General features: G+C 32.8%; 2 protein-coding genes across 11 annotated transcripts; one reads left to right on the top strand and one right to left on the bottom strand.

The window, feature by feature from the left end:
- Positions 1–7,985: 7,985 nt before the first annotated feature.
- Positions 7,986–24,814, top strand: LOC110111435 (protein LURP-one-related 15-like). Of its 8 annotated transcripts, XR_003702657.1 has the most exons (7): positions 7,986–8,212; positions 8,763–8,888; positions 8,975–9,202; positions 14,911–15,103; positions 19,251–19,337; positions 20,988–21,093; positions 24,575–24,814. XR_003702657.1 is itself a non-coding variant. In XM_028699925.1 (5 exons), exons 1-4 carry the CDS (start codon positions 8,156–8,158, stop codon positions 21,054–21,056), a joined length of 480 nt encoding a protein of 159 aa, XP_028555758.1. In that variant the 5' UTR covers positions 7,986–8,155; the 3' UTR covers positions 21,057–21,093; positions 24,575–24,814. The 8 variants fall into 8 exon arrangements, 2 of the variants coding, with proteins under 2 accessions (XP_028555758.1, XP_028555757.1); XR_003702656.1 differs by having other exon boundaries at positions 19,251–21,093; XR_003702658.1 differs by lacking the exon at positions 19,251–19,337.
- Positions 12,163–14,977, bottom strand: LOC110111442 (myb-related protein 2). 3 transcript variants are annotated; one of them, XM_020843340.2, is made up of 7 exons: positions 14,821–14,977; positions 14,535–14,742; positions 14,362–14,438; positions 14,237–14,294; positions 14,069–14,150; positions 13,912–13,999; positions 12,163–12,994 (listed from the first exon to the last, which is right to left on the bottom strand). In XM_020843340.2, exons 2-7 carry the CDS (start codon positions 14,737–14,739, stop codon positions 12,239–12,241), a joined length of 1,266 nt encoding a protein of 421 aa, XP_020698999.1. In that variant the 5' UTR covers positions 14,740–14,742; positions 14,821–14,977; the 3' UTR covers positions 12,163–12,238. The 3 variants fall into 3 exon arrangements, with proteins under 3 accessions (XP_020698999.1, XP_020698998.2, XP_020699000.1); XM_020843339.2 differs by having other exon boundaries at positions 13,912–13,981; positions 14,821–14,976; XM_020843341.2 differs by having other exon boundaries at positions 14,926–14,958.
- Positions 24,815–25,617: the final 803 nt, after the last annotated feature.

The raw sequence follows: 25,617 nt of genomic DNA on the forward strand, positions 1-25,617 counted from the left end.
AGGACTGTTGTAAGCCAAGAAAGTCAATTGTAATAGTATTTCCTCACAATATAGTGAAATCCTCCCTTCATGGATGTAGGCACGTAAATCGCATCGTGTTCTTTTTGTTTGGTTGTGCGATTTGTATTGTTTTTCACAATTTCGCATAACAAAAACATCGAATCTATGACTTCTTGGTTAATAGTCAAAGCTCGCAATCAACATATCAAGATGAACTACTTATTAGTCGTAGCTTAATTGTTCAGAATTGATTTTATGGTTTTTTTATTGATTTAAATTTAATGTTATTTGAGACATTAAATTTATTATATATCTATATTATTATCTACCTCATATATTTTTTAATCCTATGAGAATAATTATATATTTTTATTTAATAAATTTTTAATATTTTTAAGCATGTCAAAAATATTTAAATTTCGTTCTAACTATTTAATTTTTTGTAATGTGTAAATATATATATGCTTAAAAAATATATGAGGTAGATAATAATATGGGATTATTGGCAAACCGAAATTTAAATGAGATTAAACTCAAATCATGTTTATTGGCAAACCGAAATTTTAAAGCTTGATATGTCACCAAGAAATTATCTTGATCGGGCGCAAAGCTCAATGCAAATATGAATCGAAAACTTTCAAAATTAAATTCGGGAACATTCAAACACCTATTTAAGCAAACTTGTAGTCAAATTAAATATCCCAAAGAAACGAACATGATGACACCAAGCAAACGTGGAAGCTTCAAAGCATTAATTAGATGACCAAACGATATACGAATATGACATTCTTATAGTTAAATCAGGTGGCTCAACGAGGCGAATCCAACAAGCCCAAGATTACATAATTTTAACATCACTAGGGCACTTAAAATGTTGAATAAAAGCTCAATGATTAAAAAAATCAATATTAATCGTCCGATGGAGCACTCCCAACATACCCTTGATCTTCTCCATATTTAATAGTCATGTCACTGCCACCAAATTATAAATAGCCCACATTCTTCATCCAACGCTACAACAGTTGGAGTTCTACAAGACAACAATTAGTGATTGGACTTTCACCCATTCTCCAACTATCGTTAGAATTCTTCTCAGATACTACCGACGATCGATGAATCCCCTCCCAAATATTGTCACTCACTAGCTACATTCCTTTCAGCCATTGTCGCCAATCGATTATGGTTCTTTCGACCACCATTGCTTATTGACTATAGTCCCTCCAATCACTATTGTCTGCCGACTACAAATCTACAATCCCTCCAACCACCGTCGTCTGCATACTACAATCCTTTCGACCACCGTCACCGATCAACTACAGTATCTCCAACCACTGTTGCTCGCCGACTATGATCATATTATTGTTCAAACGAATAGGCCAACACTCTCTTAAGAGCAGCTATTATTACAACCTCCAACTATGTAATGTGATATAAGCCAAAACCCTCATCGAAGAGTGGGCATTATTTGTAATCAATCACCATTACTATTTGAATCATTTTAACTAGGCAAGAACACATAGTTTCCCCCATTTTCAAGGTTTTTCATATAAAACTATGATGTCTCATATGCATGATGCATAATACTCTTTTATCTGTTTGTGTGGTGGATTTTCATACAAAGTTAAGATGCTAAACTTCATATATCTCTACCATCACAAATATTCCATGACGCAACAAAACTAAAGAAGTTAAAAATACTTACCACAAAAATTATATATAAATAATTCTAATATAATATAAACATACAAATTCATATAGATATTTCATAAATATATTGTTGAATCCACCAGCATTAGAGCCCTATTGGGAGAGATCCCCGTGACATAATTAGGTTCTAAAGCACCATCATGTGGAGTCAGTGTCCATACAGTTAGAAAGGAGGAGAAAAAGTTAGATCAGACAGGTACACGTTTCTCAAAGTTAAATAAAACGTAAGTTGACTATGTGATATTGGCATAACTCTCTCTCTCTATCTCTCCTTCTCTCTGTGCTCATTATAAGCATCAAAGCCTCTTCATTGCCTTTGAGGAAGAAGAAGCTTCTGGCCGTTTGATATATGGATCAGAAGAAGACAGCTTTGTTTCTTCAGCTTATGGCACTGCTTCTATTTTTCTCTTGTCTTCTCTACTTAGGTTCAGTTTCAAGAGCTATATGCAACACTGTTCTTTGAGTGTTTTACTTCATCTGTACTGATTTACTTTTCTGTGGATTTGCTAATTAGCTGGAAACTATGTGGTCATGAATCATGGAGCAGCAACAACACAAGGGGAAAATAAGGTCCCAGCTCTCTATCTCTCTCAATCTCTCTCTAAATGATTTTAGTTAAATGTTTGCTATCCCAAGAAAATGAGATGACTTGTGAGCTGATAGGAATTGTTGAACTAAGCTAGAGTTCACTTAGATTTTATTTGAGATAGTTTTCTTATCACTTCTAGAAGTAATTTTTTAGTAAAAAATTAATTTTTTGTACTAAAAAACTGCTTTAAGAAGCAGTAAGAAAACAGTCTCAAACGAAGCTTAATTGAGTAGTAATGCCTAAGCTCAAACAAGTGTTGTATGATAAACGGCTCATGAGTCGAGCAATAAATCTAACTTGGGCTAATGGTGACTTTAGGGAAAAAAAAAAGATGTCTCTTGAGTTGGTTCGAATAAGTTTAATTAATCTTTAATCTAAATCTCAAGCTCATGGGTTAAACTTAGCCCACCAATGAATTTAATGAGCTTATGTTGACCTTGATTTGACTCATTGAGTGTGCACATATGATGATTTATATCATGACTTTTATAATAAAATGAGATGGTTTTGAGAAATGATTCGAATTTGTTGAATTAAGGCTTCGTTTGTGATGGCTTTCTTATCGTTTCTTTAAACAGTTTTTTAGTACAAAATTTAAAAATTTTATACTAAAAAGTTGTTTCAAGAAGCAATAAAAAATAGTCTCAAACGAAGCTTAAGTTTTAATTAAACTCAAGCTCAAATTGTTGAGCTTAGTTTAAGCTCAAATGAGTGTGACTTAATAAACGACTCGAGTCACAATTAACCTACGAGCAAACTTAGCTAGGGTTAATCCTAACTCGACTCCTGAAGTTTATGCATATAAAATGCTTTTTGTAATGGCTTTCATTTTAAAGAAATTGTGTCTAGTGATCTAACTTGAATTTGTTGAATTAAGCTCAAACTTTAGCTCAAAATCAATCAATTGAGCCAAGTTTAAGCTCCAATAAGCATAGATAGATAAACGACTCATGATTCAAGCTCAAATAGTTAGTCAGTGAGCTTAATTTGGACTATTAATCCCAACTTCTTTTCTTAGAAATATACATAAATACTTTATATCATGTATTCTGTAAGGAAATGTGATGGCTTATCATCTTTAGTTCAAGCTTAGATAATTGAGGATTTGTTTGGGATAGCTTTTGGCCACTATTTTTTTCTTTTTTTTACAAAATTTCGGTACTAAAAATTTGCTTTATAAAGTAGTAAGAAAGTCATCCCAAACGAAACATGAGTCAAATTTATGTTCAATTGAGTGTGCTTGCTAAACGGCTTACGAGTCAATTTTGACCTATAAATGAACTTTGCTTAGCCTAATTCTAACATGACCCATAAAAAAATATACATATAAATGACTTAAATCTTAGCTTTCATAGAATAAATTGGGATTGCTTGATGAACTCATCAAATAAATATTATGCTCTCAAGCAAAAGCTTAACTAATTGAGTAAAACTTAAGCACAAATGAGCCTTGCTTGGTAAACAACTCACGAGTCAAGCTCGATCAGTCATTAAACATAGCTTAAACTAATCCTGACTCGACTCATCTCATCAAGAACATTCATGCTTTATATTATGGCTACAAAAGAGAGCAACATGTGAGCTAATTCAAACTCATTGCATTAAGCTCAAGTTCTAACTCAAGCTAATTAATTAAGCCAAGTTTAAGCTCAAATGAGTCTGAATAGCTCAACCCAACTTATTTAAACCTCTTAATTAGTTAGGTTTTATTTGGGAAAACTTTTTTATTGCTTCTTAAAATTGTTTTTTAATACAAAAGTTTTTTTAAAGCAGAGCAAAAACAGTGATCTAAAGCTGACCCAAATGAGTCCTTAGACTTTGTTTGGAATAACTTTCTAACTACTTCTTAAAGCAGCTTTCTAGTAAATTTTTTTACTAAAAAGTTGCTTTAAGAAGCAATAAGAAAATAGTCTCAGACGAAGTCTTAGGCTTCGTTTGGGATGGTTTTTTTACTGCTTCTTAAAACAGCTTTTTAATACAAAAGTTGAAGTTTTTGTACTTGAAAGTTGCTTCAAGAAGCAGCCAAAAAAACGTCCCAAACGAAGCCTTAATCTCTTAATTTAATTTAAACGCTCTTTGTTAACTAGGATGAAATATTCCTCTAGCAAAAGTTCCACTTGGCTCCAAGTTCTTCATAAAAATATTATTATTCCTTTTTTTTTTTTTTGTTACAGGCTTTGGATGGAGAGATGTTCATAGAAGAAGAAGAGTTTGTGAAAAGAAGAATGGAATTTGAAAGCCTGGACTATCCTGGATCTGGAGCAAACAGTCGCCATGATCCCTGGATCCCTGGAAGACCTCGAGACTAATTACCTAGAAATCAATGCTAATTTGTTGAATAATCCTAATTGCCTAAAGTTTTATTTGGAATAATTTTTTTTTAAAATAATTTTATAATACAATTAAAAAAAAAATCAACGAAAAGACAACAACCAAAAGCTGTTACAAACCAAGCCTAAGGTTTCGTTTGGGACAACTTTTTTACTTCTTTCTAAAGCACATTTCTAGTACAAAAATATCTAGAACAAAATATTTTTGTACTAAAATATTGCTTTAAAAAACAGTAAGAAAGCTATCTCAAATCAAGCCTAAGACTTCTTTTGGGACAACTTTTTTACTGCTTCTTAAAATAGCTTTTTAGTATACAAATTAAAATTTTTGCACTAAAAAACTATTTTAAGAAGCAGTTAGAAAGCCATTTAAAACAAAACCTAAGTCATTCAAAATTGGTTAATATGAATTAGGATACAACTTTCCAAACTTTTTTGAATCTACTTTGATCCTAAGGTTGGGTTGATGTTCACCAATGGTGGCCTATGAAGGGAACAATTATTAGGTAAGGTGTATTGACGTAGCTCTACGTTCGGACTCCAATAACATGTCGCCACGTACTCTTACTTTTTACCATGCGGCTCGAAGACTTGACCCGGACCGGAACCCAAAGATTGCTATGTTCATGTGTATTGCTAGGTATTGCTCGTTATTGCTAGGTATTGCTTGGTATTGATAGGTATTGCTCGGTATTGCTAGGTATTGCTTGACAATAATGAAAAATATCGCTATGTGAAGACCAATACCGAGCAATACTCGGTATTGGTCTTCACATAATGGTATTTCTCGTTATTACCGAGCAAAATCGACCAATACCTAGCAATACCGAGTAATACCTAGCAATACGCAAACATAACAATCCCGGGGCTGTTCTGGGTCAGGTTGTCGGGCCACGCGGTAAAGAGTAAGAACATGTGAAAGCTATTTTTCCTTCCAGGATCATCCAGAACGAAGTTGGATCGTCCGAGGACGATCGGTACAGGTTTGTACAGGTTTTGGGGATAGAGAAATTCGTCCCAGGATGAAATGAGGTTCGTTCGTACGAAATTTTTCCAGAGAGCAACTCGTCCGGGAACGATAACTATTTCGTCTGAACGAAATTCGTCAAGTGGGCAAATCGTCCCGAGACGATTTGGGATCGTTCGGGACGATCTGGTTGGATATATATGGGATTGAGATCTTTTGAAGAGAGAGAAAATGGCAGGAGAGAGAGAACAGAAGGAAAAAGAAGAAAAAGTGATTTTTGGGCGACTTCTGTCCATTTCCGTCCGTAGTTGCAGTTGAGAAAGTTGACCGACTCGAGGTAAGGCACATTCTGCCTTTCTCAATTTTCAGAAATAAGGATTTTGACGCTTTTTCTGTTTCGAATTTTGATTCCGTTAATGAAATTATGGTATTATTTTGTACTGATAAAAGTTTTACCGCGTAACTTTTGGTATGTTTATGATATGATATTTGTGCACGTTTTGAGTATTTTATGGAAGATTTTTATCGGGTATTTTGAATTCTACGGGGTTTTGATCGAATAACAATTTATCTGGATGTCTGAAATTATTACTTCAGTACAATAAAAGTCTTAGAATGATGTTTGGTACTATCTGTGGTAATTTGGTAAATTTCTGAATATATGAATTCTGTATAAATTCCGTATACTGTCGTTATGCCGCTGACGATTTTTCTAACGAAATCTGATTTTCTGAATTGAATGCTTTGATGTGCGGTGATATCAGAAGGGAGTTATAAGTGGCCAGAATTCTTTGAGATTCTGTCTATGTCAGGGCAATCTGAAAAGAAAACAAGTTCTGTTCTGAAATTTTTGTATATATGTTATGTTCTGGTGCTATAAGCACAAGGGAGGCATAAGGGGTCAGAATCCGTTGAGATTTTGTCTATGTCAGGGAAGGGAGGCATAAGGGGTCAAAATCTATTGAGATTCTATCTGGGACAGGGATATCTGATATCTAAATCTGATATGTGATATGTGATATGTGATATATGAAATATGATTTTATCTGATTTGAATTCTGATTTGTACGATTCGATCCGTTCTGTGATTTGAAAGTTTTATATGTTTTATCAGATCTGTTCTGCACTCTGATTTGAATTCATGTATATGTGATTTGATTTCTATTTGATCAAGTATCTGTTCTGTCTGTTATATGATTTCTATACGACTGTTTGAACTTTGTACAACTATTTGAATAACTACTTCTGATGTATTTTCTGAAGTAAAATTTCTGGAGATTTTGATTGGTGAGTGTAGTCTTGCTGAGCTGTTAGCTCATCCTTGTTTTCTGCGTGGTTTTCAGGTTCTGGGAAAGAGAAGGAAATCTTGAATTAGCCATTCAGTGTCTGATCAGTGATTGGGTATTTTTGTATTTTTTATTTTTGTACAGTCATGACTTTTCTGTTCTGTTATTTCTGTCTGTAGCCATGCACTGTATTGTACATGATTATTTTGATAAAAGAAAGAAGAAAATGATAGATGAAATTCTGTATATATTGGAGTTAATAGCAGCTATGTGTTTCTGTTTGTTCGAATATTTGGAAGAAAGTTCTGAAGTAAATTCCAAAACTAGATCCTGGATTTTCATCATTTGTTGCGGCCCGATGCGAAGGGATTTGTTCCGGTCGGGTTGGGTCGTGATAAAACATGTGGCACTATTTTACTGGCTTCCAAACATAGAACTACGTCAGGTCACCTAACCAAATAAAAGTTCCAATGAAGGAGGAATGATGTGAGAAGGAAAACAATATTTTGTGACGAGAGCTTACGGAGGGCATCAACATAAGCATCAATGAATAATATTTCATGATAGGAGCTTGCTATGAGATATTTTGAGAACAATGATGTGTGTAGAAGAAGTAAAATTCACAGCCAAAGCGCATTGAGTAGAGGGGTAAATTATTTTGTGTGGACATCAGACATAGCTAAAGTTCAGAGCCCAATGAAAATGTGCCACGTCATCCGATACCGATCGGTATCGAGCCTTAGTACTCGGTACTGAGAGACGTGTCGCATTTTCATTGGGCTATGAATGGTGTTCGTCATTTGCACAGAATAATTACTCATAGGATTGACGGTATGTGAAGTAGAAGAAAATTTTAAGGCTTCATTTGTGACGGTTTTTTTGTTGCTTATTAAAGCAACTTTCTAATTTTTATACTAGAAAGCTGCTTTTAAAAGCAACAAAAAAAAAGCCTAAATTTAATTCAAATTAATTTCAAACAAAAATTGAATTATTTAAATTAGTTTTATTTCAAATAGGCCATAAAAAATATTCTGCGTAATAAAAATAATAATAATTTCAAACTAGGTCATATTTTATCTTAATTTGAGTGAAATGAGTCATATGGAGTCAAATTTCCCGCGAGCATTTCGTCTTCCGGTAGTTGCCGTTGATCGGGGAGCCCTTCGCTTTATCTCGCTGCCCCTAATTGAAGTTCCTACTCTACAGTATTTTTAAGCTGATTCATCTGATATTATAGTTCGAGGGGAAGGTGGTCTCTGGAATCGGGGCAAGATCAATGGGAACTGGAACTAGTCTCAAGAAGATGGCGCATCCAGTCGTTCTCATCTTTCAGGTACCTTGTGTGTGCCCTTTGGGTGAATGGAGATTCGGGTATTGGAGAAACGAAATGAATAACCAGCCTTCCTTTTTGTTTTATCTTGATTTTTGTCTCTACATTATCGATACACGTTATTTTCTTACATTTGTTTGTATCTGTAAATAATGTCAACAAAATGATAAATACAATATAACAATCCTAATGCTTGTATCATTCTCAACCGTTTTGATTGATATCTAACTCTCATCTTCATCAACACCAATATAAAAATCAAACTCACCGCCTCTAACTACTCATCATGACAGTTTCAACTTCACTCATGCACCAACATTTATGCAACAACCAAGACTAAATACAATCTATTCTCCTCTCATGTTATCGCCGATTTTTACATACATAACACTTGAAAGTTTCTTATTTACTCATCTAACACCTAAAGTTGTCTATTTACACACATACCACTTAAAACCTATTTTAAGTTTTAAAATACCACTCCGTTTTCCTCCGTCAAAATCTCACCTGATTGCCGCACGATGATCTTGCATTCAAAACAAAACCACTACAGAAATGGTACCTCGCTACCGTCGACGCCGCCGGAAACACCATCTTCAAAACCAAACACTACTGGTTGGGCGGTTTCACCCAGCTCCAGGATGCTGCTGGATATACTGAACTTACGATGAAGCCAAAGGTAAGAACTTTATTGTTAATTAGCTCTCAATCCTCTTCTAATGGACTCACATACAGTCTCTTCTTCTTCTTCTTCTTCTTCTTCAGTTTATAACCTGGCACGGCAGGTGGCAGGCGTTTATGGGGGACAGCATGAAGGCGAAAGATCTTGTGTTCAGCATCATGAGGAGTTCTTTTCTGCAGTTTTATGATGAGTGGTTCGTCTATCTTGGGGGAAAAACAGAAGAGAACACTTACGATTTTAGGGTAACAGGAAGTTACAGAAAGAAGAATTACACCATTTACAAAGGAGACTCGTCCTCTGTAGTCGCTCAGGTAATTCAAACTCAGTAATCTGCTCTTTCTGGTTACCAAACTTCCCAAAATTTTCAGAACAGAGGAACTCTTTAATTAACAAAGTTTACTGATGATCAAAACTTCTCTGAAACCAATGCCATCTGCCAACAATTACAATTGAGTTTTGATTAATAAAATTCCACACTCAGGTTCTTGGATTACCTTGTATTTAAAAGAATTTGACATGTTTTCTCTCAGAAGCGATTCAGCTCCGTCTGGATGATCGCCCAAATTGGAGAAGGTGGACGGCGTTTCGACGGGAAAGTAGATGAGTTTCGGCGTTCGACGGAATGGAGAAGAGGAGCTGCTCAAACAAGAGCCAAAGAAATGAGTTTCGCACGAAAACAACCATCATCGTGCAGTATGGGATGGGGTTTTGACGGAGGAAAAGGGAACGATATTTTAGAAAGTAAAATAGGTTTTAAGTGGTAGGTGTGTAAATAGATAACGTTAGGTGTTAGATGAGTAAATAAGGAACTTTTAAGTGTTATGTATGTAAAAATCCCTTAAAAAAATCATTCGAGGCACACGCATTGAGGCATGCCTAAAACTGAGTCACACAAAGAGCGCCTTAAGGCTTAAACCTCACTAGTGACAGCGAGGCTTACATATTTTTAAATAAGACATACGCCTCGAGGCATTTTGAGGTACTGTCTTATGCTGATAAGTTTTATAACTTTTTTATTATACATTATTATTAATACAACAATATCAAGCCTTTATCCAATTAGGTGGGATCGTCGAATTATATTATATATATAATTCTATTATTCAAAGAGTATGATCCAATTAGTTACATGTTTAATAAAAACTTTAAAGATAAATACTTTAAATTATAGAGATGAATAACTGGTGCTGGTGAAATAAATGCTTTGGTTGTTAATGATATATTATTTAATGAAGAATGCATAATAGCAAAAAATAGTGAAATATTTAAAATTGAAAATGAATGAATGCATTTGATGATGAGGAAAATGATGATATCAAAGCTAATATTAAAATGATTATTAAATTGATAATAACTTCTACTTCGTATTATCAATTTAATGAAAGTTGCAAAGTGAAGTTCAACCTTATTTTATTGTGTTATTAATTTGTTATTTTATTTTATATTACATTGAAACCAGTGTTAATTAATATGGGGAGTTTTAAAAAAAAGTTATTATTGAAGAAGATTTAGAAGATGAAAATGAGACAAAATTCATGGATGATATAAGTATTACATATAAAGGCTATTATGAAGAATATGAAAGTAAGGATGAGGTCATTGTAGATCATGATCTTTATGATGTATTTAAATTCTATATGAGAGTTTACTTTGAATCTCATTTCAAATTTTCATTCTATAATTATATTTAATATTGAGATTTATAATTTTTATCTTTATGATGATGAATCAAATATATATATTCATTTTTATGAATTATTTGTAAGTTCATATATTTTTTATCTTTTTTGTTTTCAGGCTTACGCCTCAATCACATCGACGCTTGTGCCTCATCTCGCTAACAAAAAATGCCTCTATTCCCGATTTAATCTTTTTAAACCTAGGTTACCTCAACTTCTCACTACCCTCTCACACCATCTGAAGTAGAGTGACTCATTGACTCAGGGCGTTGCACCATGTCACAATTGACCTATCAAATATCTCAATGCACTCCAAGCAACCTATTGCTAAAAGCATTCAAATTAATAATGGTATAGGCTTTCAATCACTCATGATTCAACTACTAAATTTAGTGGTAGGAGAGAGGAGAGTAGGAGTAGCTAAATCATTTGAGTAACTGAAAGCCTTATAATGTATCGTGTCCCTTGAACCTTAAGCAATGTTCTGTGTCCTTTCATAAAAAAGAACCTCATATTTGTTTCACAATCCTGCTCCACTAATAATGTCTATTAAATTTTTATCACACTCCTTTTATATGAAGGACAATTGCTTAGGAACTATATTGTTGCAAGGCACAACTAAAGATGATGTTTATGAGTTGCTCCTCTTAAAAAAAGCCGCCACCTTCTCCACCTACTCTATGAATTATCTCTACTAAAATAATTGATCATGTTGAGTTTGATGATATGAATTATGTATCATAGTCAGGTCACTTGGCATAGGTCACATAATGATTGCTATATATAAGTATGAAATGATATGGAAAATATTAATAAAATGATTTATATAGAATGTTAGCATTTGTAGGTTGACTGATAAAGTACACTCTCTTATGATATTGATTGGGGACACAACATATTCACGCACGTAATGGAAAATGTTTGAAAAAATAAATAAAAAAGAGAGTATCTTAATTGATACTATTTAGATGTATCTCCTATAACGGTTGTATGAGTTGCAAAAAATGCTAAGATAGGATATGAGTGTTATATATGTGCATAAGATACAATTGATGATCATTTTTAAATTTAAATGTTATTAAATAAAATTATTTTATATTTATAGCAAATACATATATTATTCAAAAGGCCTTGTATTATTGTATTTTAAAAGCATAACGTGCTCACCAAGTTGTGTTATGTCTTATGACTCACCCCTATATTTTGCAAATGTATACATGTATTATTCAAATAATTTAAATAAGTAAAAGAGAGAACGGTATCGTAGTTGTGATGCTCTGAGAGAAAGTATATGTTGAAATAATTATAATATATTTGTTTCATTAAAATGCATTTGAAGTTGTAGCGACTCTTTCAATACATTGTAGAAAGTTTAGCAGATGAAATTTTAAACCAGCTTGAGCGTCTGTTTTTTCCTTGTTAATTCGAGCCTCCGAGTCAGATCACGACAATTAAATTCGCTTAAATGACTTTGAAACTCTATTTGCACACTCATCAATTCATCTCAGAGCTTAAATAATTTACTTGTATATGTGACAACTTAAATCAATTCTCCTTGATTTATAAGTAATTTATATAACTGTAAAAAAAGATCTATAATTAGATTATTCATTGATACTTATCAACTAATTCATCATAGGACGATACAAATGGTTGACATTTTCTGAATTAGCTCCAGTTGAAACCATTGAGATCAAACTCTTTGCAGTTTTGAGCAGCGTTGTTTTCATCACGAGCGTTTAGATCCAGTTGTGCTGTTGCACATGGCATTCCTAAGTCATTAAAGTTCTTTGATTTTTCTTGTTGAACTGCTGCTCTTTTATAACTTGGTCCTTCAAGATCAGATTTATATTTGTCTATTTGCCTGCACTTTGTTTCGGAGGTTTTGCTTCGTTCTGTTGTCTCTCTTTGATTTGCAATGCTCATTGATAAGATACTGGAGCCTTTAGAGACCGGTAAAGTGCAATTTCCTGAAGCATTTGATTGAGAGAACGTTTTGTGGCCATTCAATTCTCCACGCCACCACCCTGAATTAATCTGTTCAAACCTGACATCCTCTTGCTTTTCTTTCGTTCTTGATGATAAATTGCTATGATAGCATTGCAGTTTTATATTTTTATTATACATGTCTTCATCCTTTTGTGATCCTTCACATGAGGTCAAACAACTATCCATTGAGCAGTCAACAAGTTGGGCTGAGTGTCCTTGCAAGATTTCCATACCATTCGTCTCACCCAAGCCTAGAAATCCACTGGTGAAACATTCATTTGAAACCTTTGACACTAGTTCATCCGGGTGCACTTTAGCAACTTCATGGCCTGCAGAAACCAAGTTCTGTATCTCAAGAGTCGTATGAGCCTTTTCCAGCACTGACTGTAAGTACTTTCCCTGAGCCTCTATCCGCATTTGTAAGTGCCTTTGCACCTATGTTAATAGAAAAAGAAAGCATATTTTGATGAGTAACATGTTTAGAAAATGTTCAAGAAGACTTGAGCAAAACAGAGTGAACTACTCTAGTAAGACTCAGTAGTAATCAATAGAGAATGAGTAGTCATAGAGCAATCCCCAAGTAGTAGAGATAAGTCTCTGCCATTTTAGGCCTATCAATAAGAACCAAAGAACTTGATTGCAAAGAATAATTTGTAAGAAGGCTTCCATTTTTAAGTGTGCACAAGTATACTTTGTTGAACAATAATAATTATTTAGCTCCAAATTCGTGTATATGAATATTTGTGTTACTGTTATATTCTGCGTCAATATTTTAGACTCATGAGAGTGTTGAGTTTAATCTTTTATCATATAGTTGAAAAGTTAGTTGATCACTGACGCATTAGGCCCAACTCCAGTTCCCATTTGATTTACACTGTCTAACTAATATGATTAGTGTCAAGGAAGCCTGAATGACTTAATATTTTACTCTATAGGAGGATTTTTTTCTTTTGTATAGGAATATTGGCTTTATAAGGAGTTTCTTTGTTGTAGGACTCTCTGGGTTAATTATATTTTTTATGCATCCCGTTGTCAGGTCCCAAGTCCTGGATGAGAAAAGTGGAGGGTTGCGTTAGGTAGTCGACAGCCAGCATAAAATTTGTTGGAAAAAAAAAGGCCCCACGTAGTGGGATAAAGGCTTGATGTTGTTGTTGTAGTATGTCCCAAGTGCATAACTTAAAATGAACTCCATCTCATCTTCTTTTTTACCATCGTTCCCCAATAAGTGGATTTTGGTTAATAGCTCTATTTTGAGATGATTTTAATTTTGCACAGATTTAGCTGTTGGCAATAATATAAGGCGCATTATGCTATTTTTTAACTTGCTAGTTATACAACACTAAAGCAAGTACCTCCATTTGTTCATTTAGCCTCTTATGCACCTCCATCTGCATCTGCAGTGCTTCGTTTATCTGCAGTGTTCTGTGAGTCAAAAACATGCTGGTGAAGACTTATCTATTGATCTTATCCATGTAAGTCATTCACTAAAAGCTTTCATAAGGTGCCTACTTGTTGTTATGATGGCCAACATTGATGTTGTTGACTAAGGACCCGCTCCCTTCTGATGTTCTGTCTGGTGCTGCTGCAGAACCTATAACCGGGCAACAATAATTGAACTAACTCAATAGTATTCACAAGCTTTGGAATAGAAGCTTCATTGTTTCATAACATTATTACCATTCTTTGCTGTCCGGCTAGAAGTTTGAGCTTGAAGATTTTTGCAGAGCCTATACTTCTGTTAAGTCGAGAAAAAAATTTCACGTTCTAATTCAGTTAGCAAAGAATTCAAGCCTACTAGTTACCTGAAGATGGCTTTTAAGGTGGTATAAAGTTAGTCCTGGGATACCCATAAGCCTCATGACTGTTTTAGGGGTCGCCTCTATAAGAGAAAATTTATATTAGTCAACTAAATTAGAATTTTGCACCTTGTAGAAACAATATTTACGTATCAGTCTCTTATTGTTCATGTACTTACTGTCAGCCCCACCAAGTTGATTCACAGTCTCTACAAATCGCTCGTGGAGCTCAGGAGTCCATTTTAGTCTGGGCTTGGCATCAGTTGAAAGAAATAGTCGTGAATCTCCTGGACCATTTCCTGCTTGCAGATACAAATTTCTTTCTGGAGAAAAGGATTCCCTAGAAGAAATGAGGTTGTTACTACTATGGTTGAGATGATACATTTCCTGCTCATGAGAAATCATGGGATATTAGTTAAAAATGTGTAGTCATGAAGTATAATTAAAGTATTTGCTGCCTCCTACCTCTCAATTGTTTCTCTTTCTTGAGATATTATACTACAAAAGCAACTCTCTGTCAGTTGGCTTTGCTTCTTGGTTGTCTTATAATTGCAGAAAAGCTATTATTACCTGAGGGTCCTCACGGCCTTCTTCTTGTTCTGGAGCTGCTTCAAACTCTTCTTATGGTAGTGAGGTTGTTCCTTGGCAACCCTTATAAGGCTGTTTTCTGGAATCTAGAATCTCGGGAACAAAAAATCAAACTTATCTAATCTTCACAGCATTTAGAAAAGAGACAGTGTTGCTTCAGGTATCTACGAACCCTGTACTCCACAACTTTTATTGTCAATTCTAAGGCCAACACTTACATTTAAATTATTCACGAAAGTTATTTGTGGAACAACTTTTTCTTTTCAATATAGTAGAATTGATCCATGCAGAACTATTCTATTGTTACATCTGGTCCCATTTGAAAAGCAGGAACCATATGCTCCTGAGGAAAATTTTTTGTTCCATAAAGTTTCCTATATCTTAAGTCTTCTAAACTTCCTGAATTCTTAAACTGCATTGGTACTGAACTCTATCTTCTGAAAAATTATTACGTGTGGTGTCCGTAGACCAATCCAGACACGCCAATGCACTATGCACAGTGCATTGGATGACATGGCGTGTCCGAATTGACCTTCTGAAGCGTTTGGACACCGCACATAATAATCTCTTCTATCTTCCACCGCACTCGGAAACTTTTTTTTTTCCTTTTCTCGTTAAGTTGAAAAATGTGTAGTGGTTTGCTATAATGCTTTAATTAAGAAGACAAACCGAGTAACTAAATAACAAAAGTTTTTAGATGTGGGCATAGTTTTGGTTTTAAGGTCTGGAAATAGAATTCAACAGTATTAAATAGAGATGGAATTCGGTGAAAATAAGCCTAGAGTTGAATATTCTATTAACTGGTGGCATGCTGGGGCAGAATAATAATAGTATACCTTTAAACTTAAAGCTAATAAGTTTCTTAGGTTAATTTATGATTAGGAATATAAGCATAAAAAATTAGAAATTTAATTTTATATCAAGAAAAATCTATTATTGAGGTTTTTTTTCCCTTAAGGTAGCATGGGAAAAATATAGATATCTATGAAAGAATATTCATTTGATTATTTTTTAACTTGACATTTAATTAAGTATCATGAGGACTTATAGAATTATATGAAGGGAAAAATGTGTCAAAGGTATATTAAAATTATTAAAGATGTGTATGACGCAAAACATTGGCCTTCCGATGACCCGATGAGTATCTATATTAGATTTGACTTATGTTAAGAAAGGTAGAGATAGACGTAAAAGATATGGTCTAAAAACATTAGAAATGACCTTTTTTATTAGATTTAGATGAGAATTTAACTCTTAATAGGACACAATGGAGAAAATGATTCATATAGCCGATCTCATTTAGTGGGATAAAGATTTGATGTTGGTGTTAGTTTGTGTATGCCACAAAAAATGACTTAGATTAAAAGTAGTTAGGAATGCATGATGACAATTATAATGGCATCAGACCATTGTGGAAAGGTTGAAATTCTTGGTGTCCTCAACTTTATTTGCCCAAAAGTAGCATCCAAGTTAACGGCTTCTAACATATGCTAATTACCGTAAATCATTCATTCTGGCATATATTGTCATTTAGTTCCAGCCAAAGACTTGCCATCGTTGTTCTTCCTTCACAGGCAAGTTAGGAGAATCATTTCCTTTCATAGAAAAGAAAGAATATTTGCATAATTGCTTTCTCCTGTTCACGTCTGGATCTTTAAACGAAATGATCCTCTCCTTTCGGAGTTGGATAACTCACCTGGTACTATCTTCCTTTTCATTTCCATTTTAATACGAGGCCTCTTCAATTGCGTTATCTTATGGTGTGTTTGCTTGATTTATAAGTTGACTACCTCAAGGCTGTGGAGTTTTGGATTTTCCTCTATTGTTCATGGAGATGATGTTGATTCAAGGAGATTTACTATAAATTATTGACGCTGTATTAAGCCACTTCATAGCTCATTAACTAAAATTAAGTTCCACATACGTCTAAGCATATTGTGTCTTTCCTCTACTTTGACATCCTATTAATCTTGTCTTAAGTAGGATGAATTATTTTGTGCGGACACCAAACGGGGAGAACTGTGAACTGCACTTTTACTGTTCATAGAGACAAAACCGGACCGTTCCCGTCCGGTGTCCGCACAGAATAATATCTCCTTAAGTGGGGGCCGTAAATGAATTAAATCGAATCAATTAATACATTGTTCAACATCATTTATTTATTTATTTATCGAGTTCTAGCTGAGCTTGAACATGATTCAAGTTTTAAAATATTGTTCAAACTTGTTCATTAATTTTCTTATTGAGATTTGAGCTGAAATTAAGCTTTAATCATGCCTAATTAATAATATGTTTGATACTTATAATTTAAGCACGTATCCTAATTATCATATATAATTGAATTTATAGATTTTAATAAAAATTGGCTTAATTTGTTAGGTGTTATTTAAGTTGTTTGGTGATGTTTAAATAATAATAATAAAAAATATTTAAATCTATATATTTAGCTATTTATTTAATATTTTAATCACAAATATACATCTAATAATATATATAAATTTCAAAACGTAAAAATTATAAGAAATTTGATTCAATAATATTGAATAAGTCATCATATAAAGATTAAGTCATTATTAAATGATTCTTTTGTCTCATTATTAAATGATTCTTTTGTAGTATTTTTAGCTAGCTACTTGTTAGTCAATAAAACTAGCATGTTTACGAATATAAATGAACAAGAAAGTCAATGTTCAAATGTGTTCATTTATATGATAACCTTTTAAAATTTTGTTCGAGCTTATTAAATTATGTAAATAAACAAACATAAAAAATCATTATATGAACGTTCATAGAGTGCACTTGTTTACTTAGAATCCTAATCTTAAGTATTTAGATTAATTGTTAGTTGGACAGAATCAAAAGGCAGTTGGAAATGTGATATATAACATAGAAATTTTAGTATTAATGTGTAATTCTTCGTCATCATCAATGAAAAAAGAAAAAATTTTGAATAAAGCAAATTGATAAAAAGGAGAGATTATTCTGTGCGGACACCGGACAGGAGAAAATTGTCCGGCTTTTCCTCTATATATAGTAAAAGCATAGTTACTGTAGCAGTTGCACTTTAACTGCGCCTTACTGTAGATAGAGAGAAAACCGGACGGAGAAAACCCAACGGTTCTCTCCGTCCGGTGTTTGCACAAAATAAAAAGTCGATAAAAAGTGCAAGAATCCACCCTCCATGCGCATGAAGTTGATTATCATTTCTTCTAACCTATATGGCATCCTACAACTTAAAGTAATGCTAAGATAGAAAGGCATCTGAGTTTGGAATAATTCTATTTATTTATGATTGACAGCTTTCATCAGTTGTTAGGAGTAGAATATTAGTTGATATTTTGCCTCAGTCTCAAACTGCATAGGTTGATATTTCAAGACCGCTCCTTTAATATATAAAGAAAAATATGCCAAACTCTTTCCATACGTTCCATAGCTCAAGTTATTAGAGCTTTGATACTACTACACATAGAAAATAGAGTATTAAATAAGTTTGCCGCATACTATGGTAGGGTTGGCTTGGGCAGGGACTATTAGGTGTTTTGCGCATGATATTTTTAAGGAGCCAAATCTTGCATTGTGATAGGAAATACTTGAATGTTTCAAGTAAACTCTAACAATAATAGAGAAAAATAGCAATCAAATCACACAAAATTTGGTGAATAAGTCTCCATACCATAATTGGATTGCAAAAGAGAGAACTAATGGAAACAACGAAAGCAAAGATACAATTGATCCTCAATTCAAGAGGAGGATCGTTCTCTCCCAATTTCTAGATGAGTCTAGAGTCCAAAACATCAAACATAACCGTAACCCTAATCTCCCTCCCATACTTAAGCCATACACTTAAAACAAAAAGACAAAAAGACCTAAAATCCCTTGCCACCCCCTCATTTGGCTCCAAATTTGAATTTGAACTCAGTGGACTCCACCCCTCCTGTAAACATGAACCGTCTCCTTAGAAGGGGCCGGTCTAACACATTGTCAAAACCTTAATGCACCGAGTATGCTCGGCTTGACTTGGATGAGAAAATCTTCTTTATAATAGTTCCATATAGTCCAACTCACATGGAACCGCATGGGTCCATGTCTATAGCCCAAAGGGGACTGTCACATTTGGAATGTCATTCTGGCATTAAAAAAATCACCATTTATTTGAACTGTGAGATAGTTTTTGTTGCACTAAGCATTTTACCTGTTATTTTTTCCCTTTAAGCTATCAATTTATGTAACTTTATACGCCCTGTTGTTTCATGCATCTTTTTATGCAGATAAATGTTTTCATAGCATTTGCTTTTATTCTATTGCAGTATTTGTGGTTTTGGGGAAAATTATAATTCGAGAAAAGAAAGGAAATGCAAGGGATTGACGGTTGCATTTTTTCCCCTTGGAATCAGGTTCTTTATTTTAAGAGAAGAAATGGAAAGAAGAAAATATTATGAGTTGCTCAGCCCGAAAAGAATATTAGGATTATGGAATATATATTTGCTTCCTGTAGTAACACTTACCTGCAATTATCTTTGTTAAAATACTTCTAGCTCATGTTGTCGGTGCAAAATAGAGAATATCTTTGTTTTTTTTATAAAAATAGAGCATAATATGCTTAATGATTATATTTCCTTGTAAGCTTAGAATCATCAATAGGGGAAATTGTCGTTCAACCTTATGTTTCCTTGCTTAGATGGTTTTTTAAAATATTTTAGTTTCGACAGCATGTCTTTAGGGTATCTCCAACCGAAAAGCCTATTTTACACTCTAAAATGCAGTAAAACTTTAAAATGCATTCATTCTTCTCCAATCGAATGTTATTTCTTCTTTCGCGCGCTTTCTGCAATGATAACCATCTTTGGCGTGCTTTTCTCCTCTTTTGCGCGCTTCTTTGGCAAATCCGCAGCCAATTTTTCTGGCTTAGGCGAACAGTCCAACTCCAATATTGGCGTCGCATTGTTCACCTACCGGAATTTGACGTGCCATTTGGAGTTTGAATGGAGCAAATAACGGATGGCATACAGTGGTATGGAGTTCGGTTGGAGATGGTCTTAGCTGTCACATTTTTTTGTTTCTCTGTGTGCGGTTAAGGGGCTGTTTGTCTTATGTAGGATTCAATAAGCCTTGTATATTCAGATTTAGGGGGTGTTTGGTTGCAAGGTTTAATCAAAATTTGGTTAAGATTTAGGCTAAATCATGGCAAACAGTATATCGAGCCACATAAATCTTATTGCCTTCTCAAATCCTGTTTTCTTCCATTTTCGGCTAAATCACATATTTAGTAAATCTTGGGGATGCAGAACCCAAGAGGTTTACACCACTTCTCTATATCATGCCTCTTCTTCTCCTTCAGTTAAATCCTCAATCTTCGTTAAATCCTCAATCTTCAATTCAAAATATTTGCCAGATAATTTTCTTGGATTCAATCAAGTTCAAACATATTTAAGATCCATCATGCTAAACTATTTCAGAATTTAACAACCCATGATTTATCAAGATTTAGGTTTGGTTTGGGACATGTTTTTAACTATTTTCTAAAGCAACTTTTTTAAACTAGAAATTTTTGTAAAAAAAGACACTTTAAAAAGTAACAAAAAGCTGCCTCAAATGAAGCCTTAAGCAACTACAATTAAAATATGAAAACTGCTTTTTAACGTTTTAATTGTGTTACTTTTGTGGAGCAAAGAAGAATGAATGATCTCTTGCAACAATCGATTTATTCTTTATTTGTAGAGCAACAAATGATGGTAAGTATGAAGTATTAGTCTTCATTTGAAACAATTTTCTTACCGTTTTCTAAAGCAATTTTTTAATAAAAATTTTCTAGAACTGTATTAAAAAGCTGTCTCAAAGAAAGCCTTAGATGTGAATACAATTTAAAGTTTTGGCCGCTAGCAATCATAAAAAACCAAAATGAAAATTTCTTCAACACTATAACATCAAAGTGATTGATGAAAATTTTTATGTGAACTCATGAACTTGAGCGTTTGGTCTTGTATAATAAGTTTATGCCAGTGGTTTTTATGTATCAGAAGATTACCTGGATATCTACATTGCAGATGGATTGCCGTAGAACGCTGGAAGTGAAGTCACTGCGAAGCTACTATGAGATTCCGAAGCGCAGATAAGTGACACCTGTAAGCTGGATTCACCAAAAAAGCTACTGTAAGATTCTGCTTATAATTTTTGTCGACCACTAATTGTGCTTTATAATATAATTGTTTTGAAAAGCTAATTAGCTTCCTTTTAACCACTGCTCTCTCTCTCTCTCTGCTTATATGAATATTCTGATATAAATTATCTTAAAAATAATTAAATTTATCAGTAGGGTATAATTTGACTATTTTAAAACTATCATTAAATAATTTAATCAAAAAAATATATTTAAATAAGTAAAAAAATATTATTGATAAATATATTTTTAATATTTTATAATGGACATGTGCCCCCAGTGGCTCTCTTTTAAACCCGTCATTACCTATCACATTAGGTATTTGTTTTTTTTTTTTGGTCTAAATTAGTTTATAATTAGTTTAAATTATCTCAATCAAGTCCTTTTAATTTAAATTTATTGTGTTCATATCCATAATCCAAACGACATATCAGATAAGGTCAATTTCACCTATACAATATATTGTCCATGCTAACTTATATAAGCCAATAGTTCGATTGTGTCGATTCATGATAAGTTGATATTTTGCCATTTTGTAAAGCCAAATTTTGATTTCATCATTATATAATTTGAGATTTGTAATAAATTTAAATTATAAGGATGGAAGTAAAATTAAAGCAAAATTATTGAGGCTAAAAATTGTATATGTATATAATTTTTAATATTTTTATCAACTAAAAATTAGGTGAAAAAGCTTCTTGTTAGAAAAAAAATATATAACAATATGATTTAAAGAAATAAAGAAATGTTCACTACTTTATTCATGTATTACTTTTTACATATAAAAGTCATGATTAAATGAGCATAACTAGATATAGGTAAGCTTAATTGCACCAAATAATTATTTTCATGTGCATAAAAGAAGTTAGAAGTTAGAAGCAAACAAACCAAATTGAAACACGTAGGAATGCATGACAAGATTGTTGATGCTTATAGTTTATTAAAAGGAATTAGAATCAGGTTTTTTTTTTTTAAAGGGAAAAGGAGAGGTGAAAGGAGAACCCAAACAAGGCATCAACAATTTGTTCAAGTTGACCCTTTGGGCTAACACTTGTTTGATAACCCAAAATTCAAAATTAGAATTGATTTACGTCGACTTGATGGAGTGTATTTTATTATTTTAATTTTTTGAAAAAAATATATAATTAAGAGAAATTTTGTTTGAATGAGCTCCACGATTAATCTGAAATGGAATATATAGTGTAGTTGAGGTCTATTTGATTTGAGTTTAAATTATTATTTTTTTAATGATTAAGATTGACCTATTAAATTTTGATTCAATCGCATCTCTACAGTCAATTCGACCATAGGAACAAAAAATTTCAGAGATTAGAACTCAATCCTTAGATCTTATATTTGTTGGAGATGAGATTTTTTACGATTAATATTGATCTTAACTAAGATTTTTTTAAAGGTTGGTCATGAATATATTCTGAAATGAGTTTTGGTATTTATACCCACTCAATAATGTTTGGATTTGATGGCCTTTTATTTTATTTTATTTTATTTCTCTCTTAGGGTTTTCACCCTTTAACTTTTAGTTTGGAGATCAATGGTAATAACACTTAAGCAAAATTGTTAGTGGCTTAATGGTCGTTTTATAACATGCAATGTGCAATATGAACATATAGCTTGAAAAAAATCTAAGATCCTTGTGTTATTCTATTTACATATTCCTAAGATAAGAATATTGAATTTAGCCTCATATCAAACAGGAGAATTATGATTTTATGAAAACTATAGGGCCTAATTTGTCTTTTCAAATTGCAATCAAATTGGTATGTGATCAATAACTATAGTTTCCCTAATTAATTAGATCCTAAGTGATTAACCCTCTTTTCAAATTACTTTAGATAATGCTTCTGCAAATAATGTTTAAGTTGATTTTCTAAGAAATCATTTAAATTTACGTGATGGTTTGTTATGTCATGGCGATTTTTTTCACGTGCATTGTACTGTCCATATTGTTAATCTCATAGTGCAAGAAGATTGAAGGAGATTGATTGTTCAATATCAAAAATCAGAGAGAATACTAAGTATGTGAAAGGCTCTCATGCAAGAAAACAAAAGTTTCTTGATTATGTCAAACAAAGTTGCTTAGATGGATATAAAGGTTTGTGTCAGGATGTTCCAACTAGATTGAACTCCACCTTTATTATGCTTGATAGCGCTATCTATTTTCGATAGGCTTTTCAACATTTAGAGTTGGTTGATTCAAATTACAAGAATTGTCGTATTATTCTCGAATGAGAAAAAGTTGAGGCTATTTGCAAATTTTGGCTCCTTTTTATAAGATCACTTATGTCATTTCGTGGTCAAAATACCCAACATCAAATTTATACTTTTCATGTATTTCAACAATGTATGCAGAATTGAAAAATGAAATTTTAAATGGCCATCAATACATAAAGAAGATGGCTATATGGATGATTGATAAGTTTGAGAAATATTGTTCAAAATTGAGTGATATGTTGGCAATAACTATCATTTTAGATACACGATATAAATTTATTTTTGTTGAGTAATGTTATAGGAGATTGTATAATGAAGATTATCTCTTCAAATTAAGAAAGATTAAACTTAAGTTAATCTTCTAGTTTGCAAACTATAGTTAGAGGGCATGATTTATCAGGGCAACATTCACATGCATCTAAATTGGTAGAAAAAGTTGCATCAAGGAGTACATCATCACCAATGATCTTTCTACAGGTTGTATCTTCATTACTAGTATTGTCACTAGCTCCTTCAATAATACTTTTTGTTTTTGTTTTATGAGTTATGATGAATTTCAAAAACATGATTTTGATTCATTTGAGAAGGAAGTCGTAATGCATAGGCAATCAGAATTAGATATTTATCTTGATGACCAAAATTTGATAGAAAGATTGTTTTAGATATATTAAAATTCTGACAAGGCAACCTTTATAAATTTCCTAGTGTTTATGCTATAGCTCGTGATGTATTGTGCATTGACTGCATTCCAATAACTACAGTAGCATCTGAAAGTTCAGTTATTGGATGATTTTAATTGGTTTACACAAATACAATCTAACTAACTAATCTTATACAAGCTGCCATTGTGTAGCCTCTTATGATTAGAGAATACAACCAAATCATATGCAGAATATTTACTTGTTTTGTTTCATCTTTATTATGGCTGCTACGTTATTAGCTTATATAGCTGAAACCTGCTGTTATATATCGTTTTAATTTTATGAAGCCACAATTATAAAACTTCTAAAATGAATGTGGGAATCCAATCAGAGTAAGTGCTATTACAACCAGGTAGCATTTGTATTCTCTTAAAATGTACAAATACTATCAAATTGAACATATACTAAGCTAATACAAACTACCACCTTGGAAGGTAATATTTATTACACTTACAATTCATTAGTTAATTAATGATTTAGAGGGTTAATAATCTAAGCTATGTATTCATGTTTTCTAGCTATTTGACTGATTTTATTGCAGTTAAATTTATACAAAGACAGATTCTTCTTGAGCAATTTTTTGGGGAGCAATTGAGCAAATGAGCAAAGAGTAAATTCTTGTATTTCATAATCCATATTCAGACTTGTTGTAAACTATTTTGTATTTTGTAAATTGATTTTTAATTCAGTAAAGCAACAAAATGTAAAAATGTGATATGTCCAATTTAAATTGTTGTAAAATGTTTTGTATTTTGTTAATTGATTTGTAATTTTGACTTTAGAATTTATAATTTTTAGTTTGTATTTTGTAAACTTGTTATTGTTATTAAACTTGAGAATGTGAAACCAATTATTTGTGAAACCTGCTGTCAGTGAAAGCTGCTCTCTTAGAATTGCTGTAAACCTGCTTGTTGTATTTTTAAACGGGTTGGCGGGTGATGTCAAGTTGACCCGGGTTCGAATGGAAAGTGACCCATTTTTAAAAACGGGTTGGTTTGGGTTTTGTCAAAAGTACCAGGTCAATTTTAGATTATATTTGAACCTGATCCGAAATCCGATTTTGACACCACTGGCCATGATGATTCTCTATATAGTTTGATTTATTTTGAGATAAATATAATGCAAAGGTAATTGCTTAATTTTTACATAATATTTTTTTTAAAAAAAAATTAATATTATTAAAATTCATCCTCGCTTAAAAAATTTCATTTATTTTGCTTAAATTGGAGATAACCTAATGTTAACTCACATTACATCTTGTTCCTTGGACTAGTTTTATTGATTTGGACCATTTCCTTATGGGCTACCATTTATGGGCCATGGCGATCATCATATTAGCCAAGATAACAAAAAATTAAGCCCATTCTTACAGCCCAACATAATGATGAACGGCTATGATCTTTTTGAACATAATAACCAAAATAATGTAACTACTCCCCCCCATTTTTTAATGTAAGGCACAAAACCATTGTTGAGCGAATCATCACCCATCATACTAAGTAATCGATGTTTGATAATTTTCATTAGTGAAAATGCTCTCTCATTATAGCAGCAGTAACTGGTAAAGTTATTGCTAAAGTAATA

Source organism: Dendrobium catenatum, unplaced genomic scaffold (genome assembly GCF_001605985.2).
Source record: "Dendrobium catenatum unplaced genomic scaffold, ASM160598v2 fragScaff_scaffold_1414, whole genome shotgun sequence".
NCBI classification, from domain to species: Eukaryota; Viridiplantae; Streptophyta; class Magnoliopsida; order Asparagales; family Orchidaceae; genus Dendrobium; species Dendrobium catenatum.

What these genes read in the sequence shown, in the direction of transcription:
- LOC110111435 (XM_028699924.1), top strand. Translation starts at nt 8,156, where the DNA reads ATGGGAACTGGAACTAGTCTCAAGAAGATGGCGCATCCAGTCGTTCTC. An exon ending in AACTTACGATGAAGCCAAAG is followed by an intron (nt 8,889 to 8,974) that starts GTAAGAACTTTA and finishes CTTCTTCTTCAG; the next exon opens with TTTATAACCTGGCACGGCAG. An exon ending in CGTCCTCTGTAGTCGCTCAG is followed by an intron (nt 9,203 to 20,987) that starts GTAATTCAAACT and finishes TCTACATTGCAG; the next exon opens with ATGGATTGCCGTAGAACGCT.
- LOC110111442 (XM_020843340.2), bottom strand. Translation starts at nt 14,739, where the DNA reads ATGTATCATCTCAACCATAGTAGTAACAACCTCATTTCTTCTAGGGAA. An exon ending in TCAACTTGGTGGGGCTGACA is followed by an intron (nt 14,439 to 14,534) that starts GTAAGTACATGA and finishes TTTCTCTTATAG; the next exon opens with AGGCGACCCCTAAAACAGTC. An exon ending in ACCTTAAAAGCCATCTTCAG is followed by an intron (nt 14,295 to 14,361) that starts GTAACTAGTAGG and finishes TCGACTTAACAG; the next exon opens with AAGTATAGGCTCTGCAAAAA.